General features: G+C 42.9%; 1 protein-coding gene and 1 long non-coding RNA gene across 10 annotated transcripts in view; one reads left to right on the top strand and one right to left on the bottom strand.

Annotated features, from left to right (window-relative positions):
- The window catches only part of STX8 (syntaxin 8), a 168855-nt gene that overhangs the window by 7266 nt on the left and 141249 nt on the right, over nt 1-20340 (top strand). For all 9 annotated transcript variants that reach the window (XM_039501276.1, XM_039501273.1, XM_039501269.1 and 6 more), the window contains 2 exons: nt 5756-5850; nt 9112-9222. In XM_039501276.1, the coding sequence (XP_039357210.1) occupies nt 5756-5850; nt 9112-9222 (206 nt within the window). The remainder of the gene's footprint in view (nt 1-5755; nt 5851-9111; nt 9223-20340) is intronic.
- On the bottom strand, nt 6-12530 carry LOC120383308. The gene is made up of 3 exons (XR_005588403.1): nt 12159-12530; nt 3327-3395; nt 6-157 (listed from the first exon to the last, which is right to left on the bottom strand). It is a non-coding gene; the product is annotated as an uncharacterized LOC120383308 (long non-coding RNA).

Raw genomic sequence — 20340 nt, 5'->3', positions numbered from 1 at the left:
TTTGTAAACATCTCTTTTAACTTAACTTTTGTATTTAAATATAACAAACTCTAATACAAAGGTAAAGTTGAGAAACACATTCAGGAAACTCCAAATTTAGGTTTCTATGATGGGTCCTCCATTTCTTGTTGTCTTCAAATCAAGACTGGATATCTTTCTGAAAGAGATGTTTTAATGAAACTCACATTATTTGACTTAATGCTGGGATAACTAGGTGATAGTCTCTTGCCTGTGTTATACAGGAGATTGGACTAGACCTAATGGTCCCTTCTGACTTTAAAATCTATTAATCTAATGCAACATTTCATGCCCTGTGTGGTTTTTTTTATGCTATGTTGTTAACATATGGTACGTTTACTAAGGTTTACATAAGGAAAACGGGAACAAAGCTTTTGAATAAACTAACTTTTTGAATGTCCTGAAATTCTATGCTTGACTTCTCGAACTTCAGCCTTTTGGTGAATGCTAGTTTTCTTGCATTTAATGCCCCTGATTTATTTTACAAAAGTAAGAACTGAGAAGTTCTTAGTGGTGCATATCCAATATTTTAAACTGCTCTAGGTTGTCAGTCAAGAGAGATCTACTACACATTAAGACACCCCCATCCCTTCTGGTTAAGGGTACCAGAAATACTGAATAGCACACATAATAATGCACTTGCCAGCTTCCTGAATTTGAAGTATAGAGCAGATTTTCAGGCTTGGGTTGTTTCTTACTCATTTGAGGCTATAAACAGCCAAATATGACGTTTCTAGATTCAGTCATTTTTGAGTTGTGCAAGTCCAAAAATATCAGAAGAGCAGAGTTTGAAATGTTTGACATAAATGAAAAGGAGACTTCAGTGCTTAACCTGTTACTGTTTGATTCTCCACTTTTGCATTAATTCAGGAGGAAAATCTTAGGCTACTCTCTTTGGAGTTCAACTTAAAATCATAGGCCCGATCCTGCAAAGACATATGCACATTCCTAGCTTTACATACTTTGACTTCTCCCTTGACTCTGTAAAATTGAGCATGTGCATAAATCTTTATAGAATTGGGCCTTATATTGTTAATGTATTTTGCATGGGTGAAAAATACTGAATTGACTATTCTGGAGACTGTTTATCCCCTGTCTCCACAACAGGTCCGGAACTGTGGTATAAACCTGCCTGCAAATGTCTTATCTGGGATTTGAGCTGCCTCCTCTCATGAGAGACTCGATTAGCCTGTATGCTTGTCCTGACCGTGGCACCTCTGCAAAGACTGTCGGCAGGGTTGTTAGTTGTCCTGGTGTATTTGTTGAGGATGCTTGTTCAGAAACTGACTCCATCAACTCTTTTTTTTTTTTTTGTCCTTCTCATAATCATCAGAAAGCAACAACATCTGGTCACTATTTTACTGGGCCAGATTCAGACCACTGACCTAGGCTTGGTTTAAACCGAAAAGTTACATTGGCTTAGCCATGTCCATCAGACGTGAAAAAACTGCATCCCGACCAAGTTAGCTATGCTGACAAAACTCTCAGGCCAGGTCTGCACTCCATCCCTTCCCCCAAGGCCCCACCTCTTTCTGCCTCCTGCTCACTCTTCCCCCACCCTCACTCACTCTCACCAGGCTGCGGCGGGCAGGAGGGGGCACGGGGTTTGGGCTCTGGGAGGGAGTTTGGTTGTGGGACGGGGTGTGGGCTCTGGGAGGGAGTTTGGGTGCGGGAGTGGGTGGAGGGTGCAGGCTCCGGCCAGGTAGTGCTTACCTTGGATGGCTCCCGAAAGCAACTGGCACATCCCTCTGGCAGTGGCTCCTAGGCGGGGGGGAGGGGGAGCAAAGGCAGCTCCCATTGACTGCAGTTCCTGGCTAATGGGAGCTGCAGAGTCGGCGCTCGGGGTAGGGGTAGAGTGCGCAGATACCCCCCCCCCCATCCTGGGGGGGCTGCAGGGACGTGCCAGCCGCTTCCGGGTACCGGCGCGGAGCCAGGGCAGGTAGGGAGCTTATCCCAGTTCTACCTGAAAGTGGCTCCGGACTGTGACACGTTCCCGAGCCCAAGCAACTAACAGGATAATGTCAGAACAATTCTTGCTGAGTTTTTATGCAGCTTTTTCCTAAATGAGTTGTTACAATAAATATACCCCTAAGACATGTCAAAACCCCATCTCAGCTGTCACTCATGAGGATCAGACCTCATTTTAGATACTAATTTATCCCCTTAGCCTGGTGCTCTCATTGAATTGTTTCTTAGTGAATATTAATAATTGTAATGAAATGAATCCCATTTAGTGTTTTCTATTGTGTCTCTCTCTCCTTTGTTAGTCATTAGCCTGGTTCACATTGGGCGGAGAAGTTCATTAGCTCTGTCGTATCCTTGTGCATTTAGTTTCCATAGTTTTGCGCAGTTACTCTTTTCTAGCAACAGTGCTAACTGAATTGTGCTAGAGATTTCTTCCTAGATCCATCTTAACATTGTTTTAAACAAGATTATAGAATTTTTATCTCTGCCCCTTAGGGAAACTACCAGAACCCGGCTAGTTACAGCTGTGTTGCAAGGTAGCATGGTTTTTAAATCCAGTGTGGACAGTATTGTTTTGATCACGTTTAAGCCTTGGTAGATCAAGTTATGTCCTTACTGCAAACAGAGCAGAAGAGCTACATGTATGCTTCGGATTGAATTGATAACTAGGCCCCAGTTTATTCAAGTGTTTGGAATCACAATTGCCATTAACTGTTCCCTTTGTAGTCAGTCTCAGCAAAGAGGTTCTCAGTTTCTTAATTTGGGAAGGTACTTAAGCATGTGCCTAATTCTAAGCGTGTGCTTTGTCTCATTGAAGTCAGTAAGATTATTCTCATGTTCATGATTATTCATGTGCTTAAGCATCTTCCTGAATCCTGGCCTAGATGAAGTAGGGAGATTGATTTTTGGCCTCTACCCCTAGTGGTTGTTCTCTAGGTCAGTGGGTCTCAACCTACTGACCATTGTGGGCTGCATATGAAGCTCTCTGTGTTCATATGGGCTGCATCCACACAATAGATTTACTACTGTGTGGCCCTGAGGAGGTCAGATGGGCTGCAGCTGTGTGCTGATTGGGCCATGGGTCGAGAACCACTGCTCTAGGTCCTGGCTGAGGTATATTATTTGCTAGAGACCAAGGCAGGATGGAGAGGGAGGCATGAGTATGAAGTTCACAGTGCTGCCTGCCCTTGTAGCTGTTCTGAACATAGTCTGGCAGGACTCTCAAATAGAACCAAGCAATTACAAAACATACATTTGCTATAATGATCTTTTCCCCAAATTGCAGAAGTATTTAAATTGTGCAGCCACATTCACTCCGAAATGCAGGCAAAGCAAAAACTTACTTGTTTAGTTCATCGGTATTTATACAGGCCAAAGTTCTCTGACTTGCATCATCTCATTCACTGTGATGTCTGGCTTGAAAGAAAGAAAGAAAAAAAAAAAGGCAGGGGGGCTGCATCAGTGTTGTCTAATGGCTATCTTGTATTGTAAGCTTTGTAGTCTATGTATTATGAAAACATTACACAGTCGGTTAAAATGATTCTGTGAAGAAATTTTTCCATGTTTTGTGTGTTAATGGAGTAAAAGGAATTTGCTCTCAGAACAGTTAAAGACAAGTATTGGCAGTGCTTGATGCTACTATAAACAAACTTCCAGCAATGAAATATTTGTTATGATAACAAGAACTCACATTGAGAAACACATGGCCGATCACTCATACTTGCTGTGCCTAGTAAATGTTTTAATAGAGATTTCTTTGTATGGTATTTGCTTGGTAGGGAAGTTGTCAACAAGATCCTGGTTTTTATGGTGTTTTGCCCCCAGTGTGACTAAAAAACCAAAAATGCTGTGTTTATAACTGAATAAAAATGGAGTATAAAAGCTAAGGTTAAAAAAGGCTGTAGGGTGAGGCTTTCACAAATGCTCAAGCATTGGTTAACTCTAGTCATGCTTACGTCAACAGTCAAACTTCCATTGTTTTCAGTGGGGACCAAGTGAGGCCCACATGGAATCTTACCTTGTGGGTTTTTTAGCGGGGGTGGGGGGTAAATCCCTCTTGATGGATGGTGTTGATTAATTACCTTGCATTATACTGACATGTAATTCTTCCCGGTTCCTGTACTCTGGCTAGCTAGGCTGGATAAGGCTAATGCAGCATTTCCCAGAGAGGAAGGTGCAGGAAATGTATCCGTGATAATGAGAAGGCCTTTCACAACACCTGGCAGGGTTGTAGGGGCTTGCAATTGTGTTTGTTGTCCTGAGGGGTCACTCAGCTTTGAAAAGTGGGGGAAATGTTGCTTAAATGACTGCCTGGCTGTTTTTCAGTGGCACAATTATTATGCAAATCTCTGAACTGGCTAATCCCATGCTCACAGCAGATATGGCTGCCTCAACATTTGACCCACTCTACCATCTTCGTACCTGGTAGGGGTACAAGTCTCATAGAGGTTTCAGGCTCCTGAGTGTTAAATTTTCAGTGAGGCACTTCTGAAAACTCCACCAATCACCTTCTTGCTGATATCAAGTACACTACGTTACAAGAATTACCAGTAATGGGGAAGTGGAGGTTGGACACTTAACTTCCTCTTTTGCCTGACAAACTGCCTCTCAATCTTCCTCAAGGGGAGCAGACAGTTATTCTGGGGCTATCGAGAACGCTGGAGAAATTGATGTGGCCTAGTTTGCTGTGAAAGGGGAATTCAGAGGGAAGTGTCCATTTGAGTGTAGGCATGAGGGGAAAAGCAACCTGTCCTGCTCCCTGTTTACTCCATATTGCATGTATCCCAGCCTTATTTCTGCTTTCTCTTTGAGTGATCACCCATAGTACAGACATTGCCTTGCAATCAAGAGGCACCTTCAAGTGCATGAAGCCTGTAACTTGGGTGATTACCAACTTCGTTTCAGTTATGTGCACTTTTCCTATAGTTAGCAGAATCAAAGGGAACAATATTCAGGGCAAGTGGAGGAAAAATGTAGACTTTTCTACAGAATAAAGGTAAACAAGGTGAGAGAATGCCTAGGTAGCCAGAATATTACAGTGCTGTTATTAGTTTGCCTTGAAGAGAATAATTTTTTTTACTATATTTACAGTAGAAAAAGATAAATCTAAGAACCTCATGCAAGCAACAGGAATACAAATTATTACAGTCAGTAGTCCGGAGAGGCCAGGAGTCAAGGATGAGCAAAGAGGGTAAACAAGTGTCTGGCGGTAAAACTAAATAGAAATGAAATTACAGGTCTGGAAGTTACAGGAGAACGAGTGGAAGGAATCTCTGAACCTCTGACAGTAGCCTTCACTAAAACACAGGAGCCAGGAGATCTCTGCCTACAGAAAAAGGCAGCATCCATATTTTTCATAAGAAGTAGAATAAAGAAGCAGGAAGTTTACTGGACAACAGCAAAATTATGGGCAAAGTGTTCCAGCACACAGGGGAATTAATTTGTGAGGATTTGAAAGAAAGATCTCATAATTAGCCTGAGTGCATTTAAAAAACTGGTTGCAAAACCAATGTTAACATCTAATTTGTTTTATAAAAAATCCCAAACAGCACCGCTTGTGTACAGCTGAGCTTCTGTGTTCTCAGAACATGGCAGGCTTTTCTCAGTGTCAGATGGAATCTTGCCATGTGGTGTATAGTGGGGTTTGTGGGGTTCTGCATTGGATCATTTGAATATGGATGTTTGTAGGGCTACACTGTAATCTGGTGTAAAAAAACAAAAAAACAAACAAACAAAAAAAACCCAACAACTTTTTCTCTTTTTTTCCCTTCAGTTTAATGTGACAATCCGATCATTGTTGCAGAATCTCAAGGTAAAGATCGACCAGCTGAAGGACTTACTGCTTCGAGCTATATCAACACGTCAGATGTATCCATATAAACAGTATCTCGCCGTTCTTTCTGGTATTGTAGGAGTGGGTGGAAAAACAGGCTCTTTTGAGAAGGAAGCTGCAGTTAGCCGCCTCCCTCCCCTCAACTCCAGGAGGCCCCAATTACTAAAATGTTGCCTGCAATCTTGATTTGTTTCAGGGACCCTGCACTCATTTTTTAATGTTGTAGTGACTGCTGGAACATCTCCAGTGGGTGACAGACTGTAACACAGGCAGCTCTGATGTTCTTTGTTTGAGACAATTGGCCTGTGTATTTTCTTACGCTCCTCGCAATTCAATTTAAAAAGAAGTTGCAGGTTCCCGTCCTCGTGGTGCTGTCCCACAGCCATGTATGAAACCAGTGTCCGAATTGGGAGCACCTCCCACGCCCTGGTATGGTGGGAAGTAAGGCCGCTGTGCAGCGGGCATGGCTATCTCCATAAGGGGAGCTCAGCAGAACTCTGATCAAGTACAGCGCTGTTAATGTGCAGGAAATGTTTCTCTGCCCTTCTGGATGGAAGAGTTGGATAGTCCTAGAAGACATGCTAGGAATGTGTAACTTTTTCCTCATTCACCTGTGCTCTGGATTTGTCCTGACCTAGTCTCTCCTGCACACAGCTGGAAAAGCCATGTGTAAGAGGGGCAAGTAGATAGCAGCCCAGTAGCATTCGTATGGGTCTGAAAATCTCCTGTACCAGTACAGGTGACCCAAAATAGAGACATCTAGCCAAATTAATCCCAGTGTGACTCCACTCACTTTAATGGGATACAGTAGGGGTGAATTGGCTCTGTCTTTATATAGTGGGTCACTTGCTTAGTTCCATTAAACTGCTACAACCAATTATATATTCTGGCCTAAATTTTCAAAAATGAGTAGTGATTTTCAGTGCCCAGTTTGAGACATCTTCAGTGGCCTCATGTTCAGAAAGCGCCGAACCCCAAGGGTATGTCTACACTACCCACCGGATCAGCGGGCAGCGATTTGATCCAGCAGGGATCAATTTATCACGTCTAGTCTAGTCTAGTCTAGACGCGATAAATCGACCCCCGTGCGCTCTCCTGTTGACTCCTGTACTCCAGCGCTGTGAGAGGCGCAGGCAGAGTCGACGGGGAAGCAGCAGGAGTCGACTCACCACGGTGAAGACACCACGGTAAGTCGATCTAAGTACGTCGACTTCAGCTATGTGAATAAATGCCCCTCTTCCCCCCCCCACCCCCACCCTCTGTAGACCAGGGCCAAGAATCTGAAAACCAGACCCGTTCAAGGTGCCTCAGAGTGGGCACCCAGAATCACTAGTCACTTTTGAAAATGTAGGCCCCTTTGTTTAATTAGGATTTTTATTTCTAGCTCTTGCTGGGAATAAGTGCATCCCAGCTGGTGACACTCTGCCTTACAAGGGAAGGTTTCGGGTTTTTAAATTAATATTTGTATTGTCGTGGTGCCTCGGAGTTCTAGTTGAGGACTTGGGATCCCATTGTGCTAGGCGCTGTGCGAACACAGAGCACAAAGACCGTGGCTGCCCCAAAGAGCTACTGCAATCAAAGTACAAGACAGACAACAACGAATGTGCTCATCTGTCGCAGGATGAGATACAAGTATCGACCCCAGAAGAAGAAAGATTTAAAATTGACAAGTACCTTTAAACTTTCTGGAACATTTTCTTAACATCGTACAAAAGTCTAGGACATTTTGGAGTCCTACTAAGCTCTTTGCTGCAATGTCGGTGAGATTCACAGGTTGATTGTGCATTGTGTAAAAGATGTTTTATATTTGTTACCTTTACACATCATTGGCTTCTCCTTGTTCTTCAGTTGGGGGCGGGGGGTGGATGTTAGTGCCAGATTGTCCTTCTGTACATTTTTCCTTTTTGCACCTCTATGGTGTCCTCTCTGAGTCTCTATCATGTCTCCTCTCTAACCCACACATGGCTATGGAGGTATATCCGGTGGCCATTTGAAGGCCTCTTACTTGCAGGTGGCCTTATGGTAACATTGAAAGTAAGCCTTTGGTGTGTTAAACCCTTGTATCCATGTTTGAATCGGGGGTGGAGGGTTGGAAATGGTTGTTTAGCCGCAACAAGCCAGTAGCTTTCATTATAATGATGAACTTTGAGCATGTTGCTCTGAATGCAGGGTACTTTCATTTGAGAATATTACCTTGGAACAGATAAATGGCACTGCTATGTAAGAAAGCAAACATAAGTCATTGTGGCTATGCACCTGCTCAAATTACAACTCAAGGAAGAGAGGTAATCACTTTTAAAATGGGCATCACTGAGTTTATTAAAAATAATAAAAATCGAACAAGGCAGCACTCCAAGAACTCTAGTCATTCAATGGCTGAGTGAATTGGGTCATTTTCTTCAAAAGCAACAAGCCCCACTTCAGTTGCTACTGGGGAGTGCTATTGAGATAACTCTGCAAATGGAAAGAAATCCTTTAAATGACCTCTTGGTAACTTGTTGACCACTTAGTGAGCTGGGCGAGGGCTTCTCAGCTGGTCTGTATCATCACCCAGCAAAATAGTTAACATACGAAGAGCCATGCTGAATCCAACACAGCTATCCAGTGTGCTGGTGGTGATTTTGTAGTAGCACTTAAAATGTGCTGTATACTAGACAGACATATAGGAAGACTCAGTCCTTGTCCTGTGAAGCTTCCAGTCTACGTGTCTTACCATCATATGCTAACAAAATTGTAGAAAAAAATATTTGCTTAGTGATTGTTAAAGACAGCTAATAAGCATAATGCCTATGAATGATGATCTGGGTTTTTTTGGAGTTCACTGCTCTTAATTATTACGTTAATTCAATGCAAAAAAAAAAATTCTTCCCAAATCTCCTCATCAGTTTGTTTTCTGGATCACATTCTCAAGACAAATCAGGGTTTCTTCTTTCTTTAAGGTGTTGTAAATCACAGAAACAGGGTTCAGCTAGACACCTTTCAGTGAAGGGTGGAGGTGTCCTCATGTTGGGTATTAGAGTTCAAGGTGTGAAGAAAATGCTCTAATAATTTATGCCCTTTGTCTTAAGAGCCATGCAGCCTGAATCCCTGCTGAATGAATAATGTTATAAATCTTTGTCAAGGGCTTTTAGGGTTATGTCTACTTTATCCTATTGCTCTCTGAAAATTCTCATTTCCTGACTGGCTTTGATATTGCAGTAATAGGTGACTTCTGAGAGTGACGCTTTTAACACTGGAAATACAAGTTTTAAATATGCTTTTATTTCTGTGACTGGCCCTTAACCAAATGCCCCTAGAACACAATTGGAGGGAGACAGAAGGCAAAACTTAGTGGATGACCTTCTCACGCGACAGAGACAACTTGAAGCATCCTATAAGAATGATGGCACAGAACCAGATGTGATAAGGTACGATATTGCAATTTTAAAGGAGCAGTGTGATGGTATATGTTTTGAACGGGTCTCTAAAGACAGCACTCTAAATGCTTCTCTTGATTACGTTTTTATTTACATGTAGAAAACTTCATATCTAAAGAAATAAAACTGAAAAACATGTGCCTTTATTATCGACATGGCTACAACTATACTGCATACATTTATTATCTTGTATCAGTTTAATAGTTACCACCTTGATGTGTGGGGAGGACAGAGGGAATAAAAGGTTAATCGTCTTTAAGGCAGAGATGGGTTCTATTTGTTAGGTCTTTTCCATCTCTAATGTTGTGATCTAGTTGAGTCTGTGCAGGTCTCTTAAATGAGCAGCATGTACTGGACTTAGCTGAATGAATAGCGATAAGATCATTTACACATTAGGTTTAACCCTCAAACTGTTACCCATATTTTTGCTAGAAGCAGAAGGTGGTGCTGTAAGGAAGCAGATTCCAGCTGTGATGTGCCAGAGGTAAATGGTCCTTAGGATGGTTTAGATGTGATTACAGATCTGTGCAGTAGTTCTTACTGTGGCATACTTGACTGGAGAAGCCCCGTGAATGGAGTGAATAGTTTACCCTGTAGATCCTTATTTGAGAGACAAGGTGTGTGAGGCGATGTATTTTATCAGCCCAACTTCTGTTGGTGAGAGAGACACGCTTTTGAGTTTACACAGAGCTCTTCTTTGTCATTCTAGCCATATCTTCTAGCTGACACATTAACTTCCAGATTAACTCTCCTTTATACTAAAGAACTAGACTCCTCCTTGAATTATTGTAGCCACAACAGCCACATAATAGCTAGTCTGAAAATTTCCTTCTCTGTGCTATGCTTCCCTCTACAGCCTCTTCCTTTCTACAGAAAAAGCTATACCTGGAGTCTGTTTTTCTCTCTGCTCTTGAAAATGACATAACCCTGTTAGCTGGTGGGGAAGAAACGTAGTACCTTTCTTGGCGTGTGGAATTGAGGACTGCTGCATGAGAAATTGTTAGCAGCCCATAAATTGAGCAGCTGAGAGCTGCACAAGATCCATGTTCTGTCCGTCTGTTAGGGAACAGCTCATGAGTAGACTCTAAATGTACAGGTGGCTGTCATAAGAAGTCAATCCCCCCTTTTATGCTTTTAGCAGAACTATTAATCTTAAACCTTTATTTTTATTAAATTTTTCATTTTTGATTTAAAATCTTTTAACTCAACTTTTTTTTGGGGGGGGGGGAAGCGGGGGAGTTTAGTTGAATGCAATGGCAGGGGCCGCCCAGAGGATTCAGGGGGCCTGGGGAGAGTTTTCCGGGGCCCCTGGAGCGAGTGAAGGACCCTGCTCCAGGGCCCCTGAAAAACTTTCGTGGGGGCCCCTGTGGGGCCCAGGGCCTGGGGCAAATTGCCCCACTTGCTCCCCCCCTGGGTGGCCCTGTGCAATGGCAAGGCATGGTTAGTATGAATGCAACATGCACACAGCTATTATTTGCTTTGAAAAGCCGGTGTCCTGCTAGGGTAGTTCCTTGTCCCTTACCCTCCCAGCAGACGTTGTCATGAACGGTGACAACTTCCCCTGGCTTCAGTTTCTGTAAATACTGAAGCTGTGGGGGTTCCAACAGCCAGAGTGTCCATTGGTTACCTAATCCTATCCAGATGTCAGGTGTTATTTCAGGAGCACTGACTATAAATCGGTTAGGCTTACCAGGTGGTTTAATTTTCCAAATGTCTTGGTGAATTAATCCAATCCCACATACAGCTTCCCCATGGTCCCAGCAGGATTCAGTATGTGGGAGCTCCCCTCCCTCCCCTCAACTGGCCCGTATGCTTGGAAGGAACACTGAACGACTGCACTCCACCTAGAAAATCTCCAAGTATGTCTCCATGGCCACAGATCAGGTGGTACTCCCAAGGTGGCTGTAAGGGCAGAGTGCCAGGCCTGATGCTTAAGGTCCCTCTGAATGTCCTTTAGCTGGTCATTCATAAAATCTTGGCTCTTCGAACAGGCCAGATCTCACTGCAATGCCTTCCCAGCCCCAGCGATACTAAGCACCATATTTGTTACAAGCTTCTGGGTCATTGCACTGAAGGTGGAAATAATACATAATTCACCAACACCAGCCTGTACCTGGCTTAGCTGTGCTCCAGTAATGAGGCCTATGGCCTTTTCTAAGTGTTCCAATTTTTTTTCTCATGTTCTTGGGTTTTATGGATATTCCAGATTGCAGCTACATTGTTTGCACCATCCCATAGGTGTTTAGCCAAGTCTTTTCTTTTTCTAGGGAAAACACAGGCCCCTTTGCTGAGCTAGATGAATGGCATCTCCTTTAGAACAATTTGAAAACGGGATAAGGACAGTGTGAATTATGTAGCATTATTTACAGTTCACCGATGTCCTAACACATTTCTCCTCTGTGAAGTATTATACAGCTGTTGGCTAAACACCTTTACAAAAGTCTGAGAGGCATCAGCATCAATGGCATAAGAAGGGGTATATTGCAATAGGGTACAGGATACATTATTAGTTACAGGAATAATTTTCAGTACAGGTAAAATCTCCAGCGGCAGAACAGACTCTTTGGGTATACATTTGATTATTCACTAGTTAATTAGGCTACTAATTGGCTAAGATTTAGAAAAATATTACTTTCCCAACCCCACCCTAAGTTCGTTAAGAAGGAGAGGCTGAGGAATATTAAAAGTTTCATCTTTAGGTAGTTTTGGCTAGCTTCTGCAAGCTATTCTTCGAGATTTCATAGTCTTAATTCACTTAGCTGTCCGACAGTGAGGCAGCAAGGGAGAAGTTACTAGCACAATCACCTTGCTTGGTTGGAGGCTTTATTATGTCCTCAGGTGGAGAGATTGTGTTTTTTACAGTGAGAGGTGTGGGGCCACGTAGTTAATCCTTGGCACTTGACAATAGTATTAGTGGTTAGGAGTACCTGGTAAGGGCCCTTCCCATCGAGGTTCTAGCACAGTCTTTCTTTGATGGACCTTGACATAGACCCAGTCTCCTGGCTGGAGATTGTGACAAGACTCTTGGGTAGTGCTTCTTTGACCTGTGTATAAAAAGACCTACCACATTTTGTTAGTGTCTGACAATAATTAAGCATTGTTTTATTCATTAAATGAATGTCCATCTGAGCCAAGCCCAGAGGGGCACAGCCGGTAGTCGCATCGGGCGCCCTGTTAGAATTTCATGGGGGCTGAGTCCAGTCTTTTGATTGGGAGTGGCCCTCATATTTATCAGTGCTAATGGGAGGGTGTCTGGCCACTTTAAGTTAGTCTCGGCACCAGGTGTGCCAAATCGTGGTACAAAGTTCTTAAGCAAAATTTTACAACAGTTTTTTGGCATCTGCCTTTTTACAGGGAAAGGCCTCAACCCAATTTGAAAATACATTAACTAAAACTAACACATACTCATAATTACAACATTTAGACATTTGAATAAAATTGATCTGAATATTTACAAAAGGTCCCCAGGGTGGGGGACGTGCTGCCTGCCTAACTTTAACAGCTTTACCAACATTGTGCTGCTGGCAGATTACACACTGTTGGCAGTATTGCTTAAAATATATATATATATATATTTTACAAATACCATTGTTGATTGCAGGCAAAACTGAGGAATTACTCCCCGTATTTTCCTGTAGTTGTTTTATAGGCTGGTCAGGTTTTAATGGTTTCTATTTTATCATTTAGGTGATTTGCATTAACACAGACATTCTTGGCTTGCTTTTGGATTCAAAGTTACCAGCCGCCTAGAGACTCTGTCTCAAAAGGACACAATTAACTTCTAACTTTTAACTCAAAACTGAAAACACAACCCAATTTGGCTCCCCTTTGGCAAAGTGACCGTTGATTACACAGAGCCACCTTAAGGCTTAGCGTGGGGTACTGACTACAGCTTCTATCTGCTATTTGTTTCCAAAACAGATTTAAAATCTTTCCCCTTTCTCCTGGCTTTGACTGTCCTGCTGCAGCCACAACTTTGGTCTTTATTTAAAACCATTTTAAATCTTATAAAGCATTAAGTTCCTTAAGGGTTAAATGCTAAATACCAAAATTAAACAACACTAGTTTATTTTGTCTGGCAAAAGTATTTTTCAGTTTTACAACCTTAAAGCAACATCAATTTATCTTAAACTTGTAAAACAAAGATTATACACACCAGGAGTGTTTTTTTTAAGCAAATTTGACTAACTTGTTCATAGTTACATAATTCCACTTAAATAACCTCTTGCCTGGATTATTTGCAGCCATTCCTTTGGGAATGTCTGCAAAGAAATCAAGAATTTTCTTTTCATAACACCTTTTTTAACGTTTATACAAAGTCTCACTGCTTAATTTCCTCCAGTAACTACAGAGTTAACTTTCACTCTGTTTCTTTCAACTTCCTCAAACTGTGGTTGCCTGCTTGTCTGGGCCCGATCCTTTTTTCCTTGTTTCATTATTTCTTTTCATGGGCACAGGCATTGGCTCACTACCAATTTAGCAAGGAGGATGGGCTTTTTGACTAACCCCGCTTTTATTTATTTATACACACCTATTTACATACACACACTTTTTTTTTTAACATCTAGATGCATTTTATTTAACAATAACCTTAATTCTTTATGTCCGGACTTAATACAATGTTTCCTTGCGGCGATAACAACCCCTCAGCACCGGTGTATTGTAAGAGAGGATAGAAGCAGGGCTAGGGACAATGGGAAAGGTTGGAAGGGTGGGGAGGGGTAGCTCAGTGGTTTGAGCATTGGCCTGCTAAACCCACAGTTGAGAGTTCAATCCGTGAGGGGGCCATTTGGGGAACTGGGGGTAAAAATCTGGGGATTGGTCCTGCTTTGAGCAGGGGGTTGGACTAGATGACCTCCTGAGGTCCCTTCCAACCCTGATATTCCATGATTCTAAGAACAGCAGCATTAACAGCACTGTAAAATTGGGGAGTTACACTCACTGACAGTAGGAATAATGACTTCTTGCTGAATTAAGGTGATTACTGGTTAAATTCCTTTTTTGGCTTGTTTTGATAGAGGGTACTGCTGCACCTTAGGAAGTGGGGTCTTGCTGGGGTTCAGGCGAACTTTACCCGGTTGGGCGGACCCAATTTACCCAACCCAGTTGGCATGATCAGCCCACAAGGGGGGGCTTAGCCAGCAGTTCCTGTTGCAATGAGGAAGGGCTGGGGTCGGTCTCCTCCTTTGGAGGGTCCGCCTGTAAGATTGCCAGGACCTTATTGGGACTGGGACCAGGCATGCCCAAAGACACGCCATCTGGGGTACAATAGATTGTACAATTTAATTTACACAGCAAGTCTCTTCCCAAAAGGTTAACCGGCGAATGAGGACTGAGGAGGAAAACATGATAGTTAGACAGAGGACTGACAGAAATGGTCAGAGGTGAAGAGATGGGGTGGGGCACAAGAACGTTGCCCACCCCTACTGCAGTTTAAATATGTTTATAGGATCTTCAGGTGGAGCTGAGGGGGTACCCCAAAGAGGCCTGAAAGTATAGAGAGAGATCTGCTGGCCGGCAGGGGCTTAGAAAACCCAATTTTTCTCTTTTGTCTCCTTTAATTATGTATTAAGTTTGTCCTGGGAGTCCTTGAGACTTCTCTGTTGAGACTCACGGTGCCGTTTTTTTTGTTTCTTCATACTAATCAAAATGTGTATCAAACATTGTGCACCTCAGAGGCGCACTTCTGGCCAATCTTGTCAAGGTCAAAACTTTCCCTCTAAGGGAAACCATAATTTTAAATCATCCCTATCCCTGGTATACCAATTCCATTTTTCCAGAAACTTGCAAGTGAGAGGACTCTAATTTCTATACATATAGAAAACAGGTGTGCCTTTTGGTGGGATGGCGATTTCTTTTGACTTACTGCCCCCCATTTGACCAGACCAGATCACTTTCACTCAGGCCTTTCACTCAGGGAAGGTCTTATATAGGGTGTCCACGACCGTCTACAACCCCTTCCAGCAAAGAGCGTCGGCCGATGCCACTTACTCTGTTGCTTCCGGTAGGACGTTTGGATCTGTCAGTGGCTCATCAGACCGCCTTTTGCGGGCAGAGGAGGGGGAACCAGAGGGAAAGAGGGTGAGGAAACCAGACCGTTCACAGATGGTAGGGGATAGGGTCATACAATCCTAGACCCAGATAAACCCCTCACCGGTCACGCCTTGCAGAGGGAAACTGACTTGGTCAGGGCTCTCATCATAGCCCACTAGTTGGAGCCACAGGTCTTGCTTTAGACACACCTCTAGTCATGAGCCAGTGGGTTTGCAGAGAGCTTTGGGTGTCTTCCTGTGACCCTTTCTCTCACTCAAACATTCACACTGGCACACAAAACAGAGGTCCATCCATAGACCTACCCAGCCACTCCCAGTGGCTCTTCCTGGGGAAACCAGAACAGAAGCAGAAGGGCATCAGGTGTGTCTGGCAGCAAATAGAGCGTGCAACTTACCCGAACCCAGAGCCTACGGGCAGTCCTCCACCAGAAACCCACAATAGAGATTTCAAAAGGTCTCTTACCTTTCAGATGGGCCGTGGATCTGCTCCAGTCCTGGGGGTCGGCTGTCTAACCGAGTCACGGCACCAAGATTGTGGTAGAAAAATTAACCACGTGTTGTGTTTGGATCAGAACAGCCTGAGGCCCACTTTATTACAAGCATGAAGGGAGACACAGCCAGCCTAGCTGGTCTCTCTAACAAAAGAACACAGAAGCTTATATAGCTTAAAACCACATTTAGTCAAACACACTTTTCATTCGTAATATCCTTTTAAACAGAAAAAAACAGCTTATTAGGAATACAAAAGCAACAAGCTTTCCTGTTTATTATCAGGTTGTATTTTTGTGGTTAAGGCTTCTAGCGATTACAGTTACATTTCGCAAGACTGGCATTTTTCATTCTTTTTTTTTTTCTGCCCCTTGTACACAGTTATTTTAGTTAAAGTTATCTTGGTCAAAGTTTGGGCCTACTCAATTTTCCCTTACAATAGGCAGTGTTATGATGATTCACTAGGTGATGGACTTTGATCTCCATCAGAACTGGCCAAGTATTAGAGCATAGAATTAGGGGACATTGCACCACTGGTGATTCTGACTCTCAGATGAGATGTAAAATCCATATTCTGACTCCTTTTAGGTCACTACGTTGCAGTGTTTTGGCCTAATTCCAGTATGGTTATTGCATTCATTCTTCCTAAATTTCCCTGAAGTTTCAGTTGGATCTTCTGTCCTTCACAATAGTTTAGAAGAGAAGTAGAGCTGCATGTTAAATAGTTGCAGAGGTTGCTGCATTTCTTTGGTCAATGACATGATCCTAGTACATGATCTGGATTTCAGTTTAAATTGGTAAAATTCTTTGGAATACTTTGTAATGAAAGGTCTCTTTTATATTGCATTCTATTTGGTTAAAAAAAATGTCCATCAGAGCTGTTTGGGCACGTGTCCAATCATAATCAATAAAAAGCTAAACAAATGTTAACTGAAAATAAACCACCTGCATGAGAATATCAATACACTTGTGAGATGAAGATGTGATTCCCCCACCATCCACGCTGCAAGGAGTCTCAAACCTCTGACTACAAGTTGCTGACCCCTTAAATACACTGAACCTACTGCATCTGCACATTGTGTCTGTAGAGACAAACTTACCAATTTGCAGGTTTGGTTTTGTACATGCATGTCAAGCCTGACCCAAAAGCTTCCTTCTCCTTGTGCTGACTCTTGAGGTTTGCATGCTAGTTTCATGGCATGACAGTACTTCCTCATTTTGAAACCCTGTGTGCTTTGGGGGAATTGCCCTGAAGGTGTGACCCCTTTTAGGGAAGAGCTGTACTAGCTTGTCTTCATTGAGCATGTGCGTAGAGCCTCTGCAGGACTATTTTTTAATCCTGCTCCCATCCCACTCTGCAATTCCCACTCCCACCCCCTCCGGCATTGTTAATTTTTATCCTGCCCTTGCTGTTCTGGCGGTGGGTCCTGTGGGATCCCAGTCCCACTGCAGGGCTCTGTGTGTGTGTGTGTGTGTGTGTGTGTGTGCGCGCACGCTCAAAGGCAGGAGTCATTTTCTATAGGGCTATAAACAGCAGATGTCAGCTTAAAAATCACACTTCTGAATAAATGTATTTTCACCTGCTGCTGTTAAAAATAACCTGTGCTCACTAAAGCTGGAAGATTAGAGACCACCTTCTTCTTAGGCTTGTTTACTTTGTGCATTTGAGAGCCCTTTTTGTTGATAGTTTCACTGATGGCCAGTTTCTGGTGCTATCTCAGCAGTAGCATTAGGAGCTCATAGTCTCATGCACTGCTCCAAAGGGGCACATTTTGCCCCAACCTCTGGAAGAAGCGTATCAGCAGTAACTCGGCAACAGAGCTGCTGCTGTTCCTGAGCTGGGGGCCAGGAGGATGTATCTATTCTCTTTCTACGGGTGCCAGCATGTGGCTAGGGATCACCAGGAGTCTGGTGGGTGTGTCTGGGGAGCCCCCTTTACTCCCTAGACCAGGGGATTACAACCTTCCCCTCTGCCCCCATTTGCAGACCCCTAAAAATTTTCAAATGGAGGTGCAGACCCCTTTGGAAATTAACCAGAGACATCTTACTGAAAACTGACTGAAGAGAATTCAACTGGAAATGCTGCACGTGGTCAGCATGGCATTTGACTCAATGTGAAAAAGGGCACTAACCTGTGAGCTTTCTCTAGTAATGACAACACTTCCGGGTTTTGACCTGTAGGTGGGGCATTCACATACTTTTGATCAGACAAACAGAATGCCTTTCTGGGATTTGAAACTTTAGGTTCATAGTCACCTTTTGCGCTTCTCTTGGACATAGTCTGCAGACCCCAGGTTGTAAACCACTGCCTTAGACTTGTATGGGCAGGATAGCAGTGGATGCCTGGTGGTGAGGAGGCGTTACTAGATGAATGCGTTACTAGACGAACCAGCGTGCGACGTGCCTTTCATTGCACCAGAACCTAGGAATATAGACCTGAGCTGGGCCTGAATGAATTATGGTTTTCAGTTGTTTGGATGTTAAGCCCAAAGCATGTATCCAAAAAGAATGACGGTGTAAGAAAGAAGGATTGTTTGTGTTAAACACGTAGTGACCTGTGAAATACCAGTGTTGTCTTACTTAAGAATTGGGTTGAGGTAATAGAAATAAAGAAAATATGGTCAATTAGGTGCAAGGTGCAGTAAATAATTACCGTAGTTACTGTGATGGTTCTCAGGGCACCCAGGACTGACAGTCACTTTGGTACCTCCAGCAGGAGGGAGTCTGTCTTCTTGTGGCTGGGGGTCAGCTCCCTGACACCCCTCAAGCAGACACTTGGGCTATGCCAGTCCTAAGTCCACTTTTCAGGTTAACAATAGGGGCACCCCAACCCCCAAATCCCTTAGAATTGTTCCCCTGGGTTATCCAGCCCCTGACACAGGTGACTTTTAGCAGTTACAGATCCTCTGCACCAAAAGGTGCAGCGTGTCCTCAAACTACTGCTCTTGGAACCCACACAGCACTCGAGAGCTTATAATAAAATAAAAGTGAGTGTACTTAGGGAAGAACAAAGATTTAACTAGAAACGAGAGAAAGTGATGGAAGCAACGGGTTGTAATACAAAATGAAATGATAAAATGTGAACTTGGCCGTACACTTACCAATAGTTACCTTTTCTATCTAATAATGTAGCTTTCTCCCCAAAGTTCAGTCCTTTGCGGAGCTGGCTGGCTTCATAAGAACAAGGATCCAAAAGTCACTGAAAGCCTCCTGATCCTTAAGGGGTCTCCTCAGTGAAGGGATCCAGAGTGCCCTTCCCTATGCTGTTATACTGAAAAAGTATTTTGTTATATTCGTAGCTCGAGCAATCTCCTGCTTCCTGTAACCATCCTTTCCACCTCCACATGGTTTTGATCATTTGCAGTTGTCAATGGAAAACCATTGAAGACTGTTCTTGGATGTGACTATTTTTTACTCCAAGTCCATAAAGATTACTTTAGATATATACACATTATTCCTTAAATAGTATCTGTACATACATCTCACAAAGATTGAATCTTGTCAAGATACCAGCTTTCAATGGATACCTCCTTATGTGTTACTCTGTGGATAAATATGCCATAAGAGATGTTTGGTGTAGCAAGTTTCAGGTCTATGGTGAGAATTGTTTGCAAAGAACGGAGCCATGGAGTCTCTGTGTCACAGTTGTATAAGCTTGTTAAAAAGAAATGATTGTTTAGTAGTTAAAAAGAAATATGGCAAAATAAAATAAGAGGAAAACCTTGATGAAAGGGGTTCAGCCAATAATCCTGACTGGGCCAGAATCTGGGCTTCTGCCCATTACTGACTCATCTGGCTTTAGATAAAGTCCAATAACCAGCAATGACATCACTTGTTTATAGTGTATAAAAAGACAAGCTTTTAGGGGTTTGTCAGAGTTTTTCCTTACTCTCCCATCATGACATGGAAGGGATATCTTCCAAGATCAGATTGTAAGTATTTGGCCAATGCTTATAACTATATTGTTGTTAGTATATAAAGTATATGTTTATATGCTTGTATTTTGGATGTAAACAACCACCAAGTGGCCTTTGGACTAATAAAAAAATACTTGTATGGAAAATGAGTTGTGGTAAACCGTAGTAAAATTATTTCCAAAACAGAGGCACATTGCATCCTACAGTGCTGCAGCCTGCTGTTCTGTAAGCTATTCCTGTTCTCTTGTTCGCAACATGGTGTTTTGAAACAGTTAAAATTAAATATTGTCAATATTGCATCGATTGCAGATAGTAAAACTGTGGACTTGTGTCTAATCCATTAATTGTGTTATGGGCTCAGACTTGTCCAGAGTCTGGATTTTACATTTAGAGCTGAGTTAACTGCATACTTGCAATTTTACATGTTCCAAAGGTTTCCCTACGGACTGATTATCTGAGAAGACTCCTGTGCATTGCTTGTTCTAGTCGGTACATAAATTAACCTAAGCTGCTGAAATGTGGTCTTTGAAAAATAAGAAAACACTCCACTCATTTAGGACAGTATTTGGTGTGCTGCTGCTGCACAGGGAGCAGAGGGTGAGGAAATGGTAGAGCATATCCCTAGAGCTGCACTGACATCAATGATGCTG

Source organism: Mauremys reevesii, linkage group 15 (genome assembly GCF_016161935.1).
Source record: "Mauremys reevesii isolate NIE-2019 linkage group 15, ASM1616193v1, whole genome shotgun sequence".
Lineage (NCBI taxonomy): Eukaryota > Metazoa > Chordata > Testudines > Geoemydidae > Mauremys > Mauremys reevesii.
The sequence above is the reverse complement of the archived record's forward strand: the minus strand, read 5'-3'. Positions and strand labels throughout refer to the sequence as shown.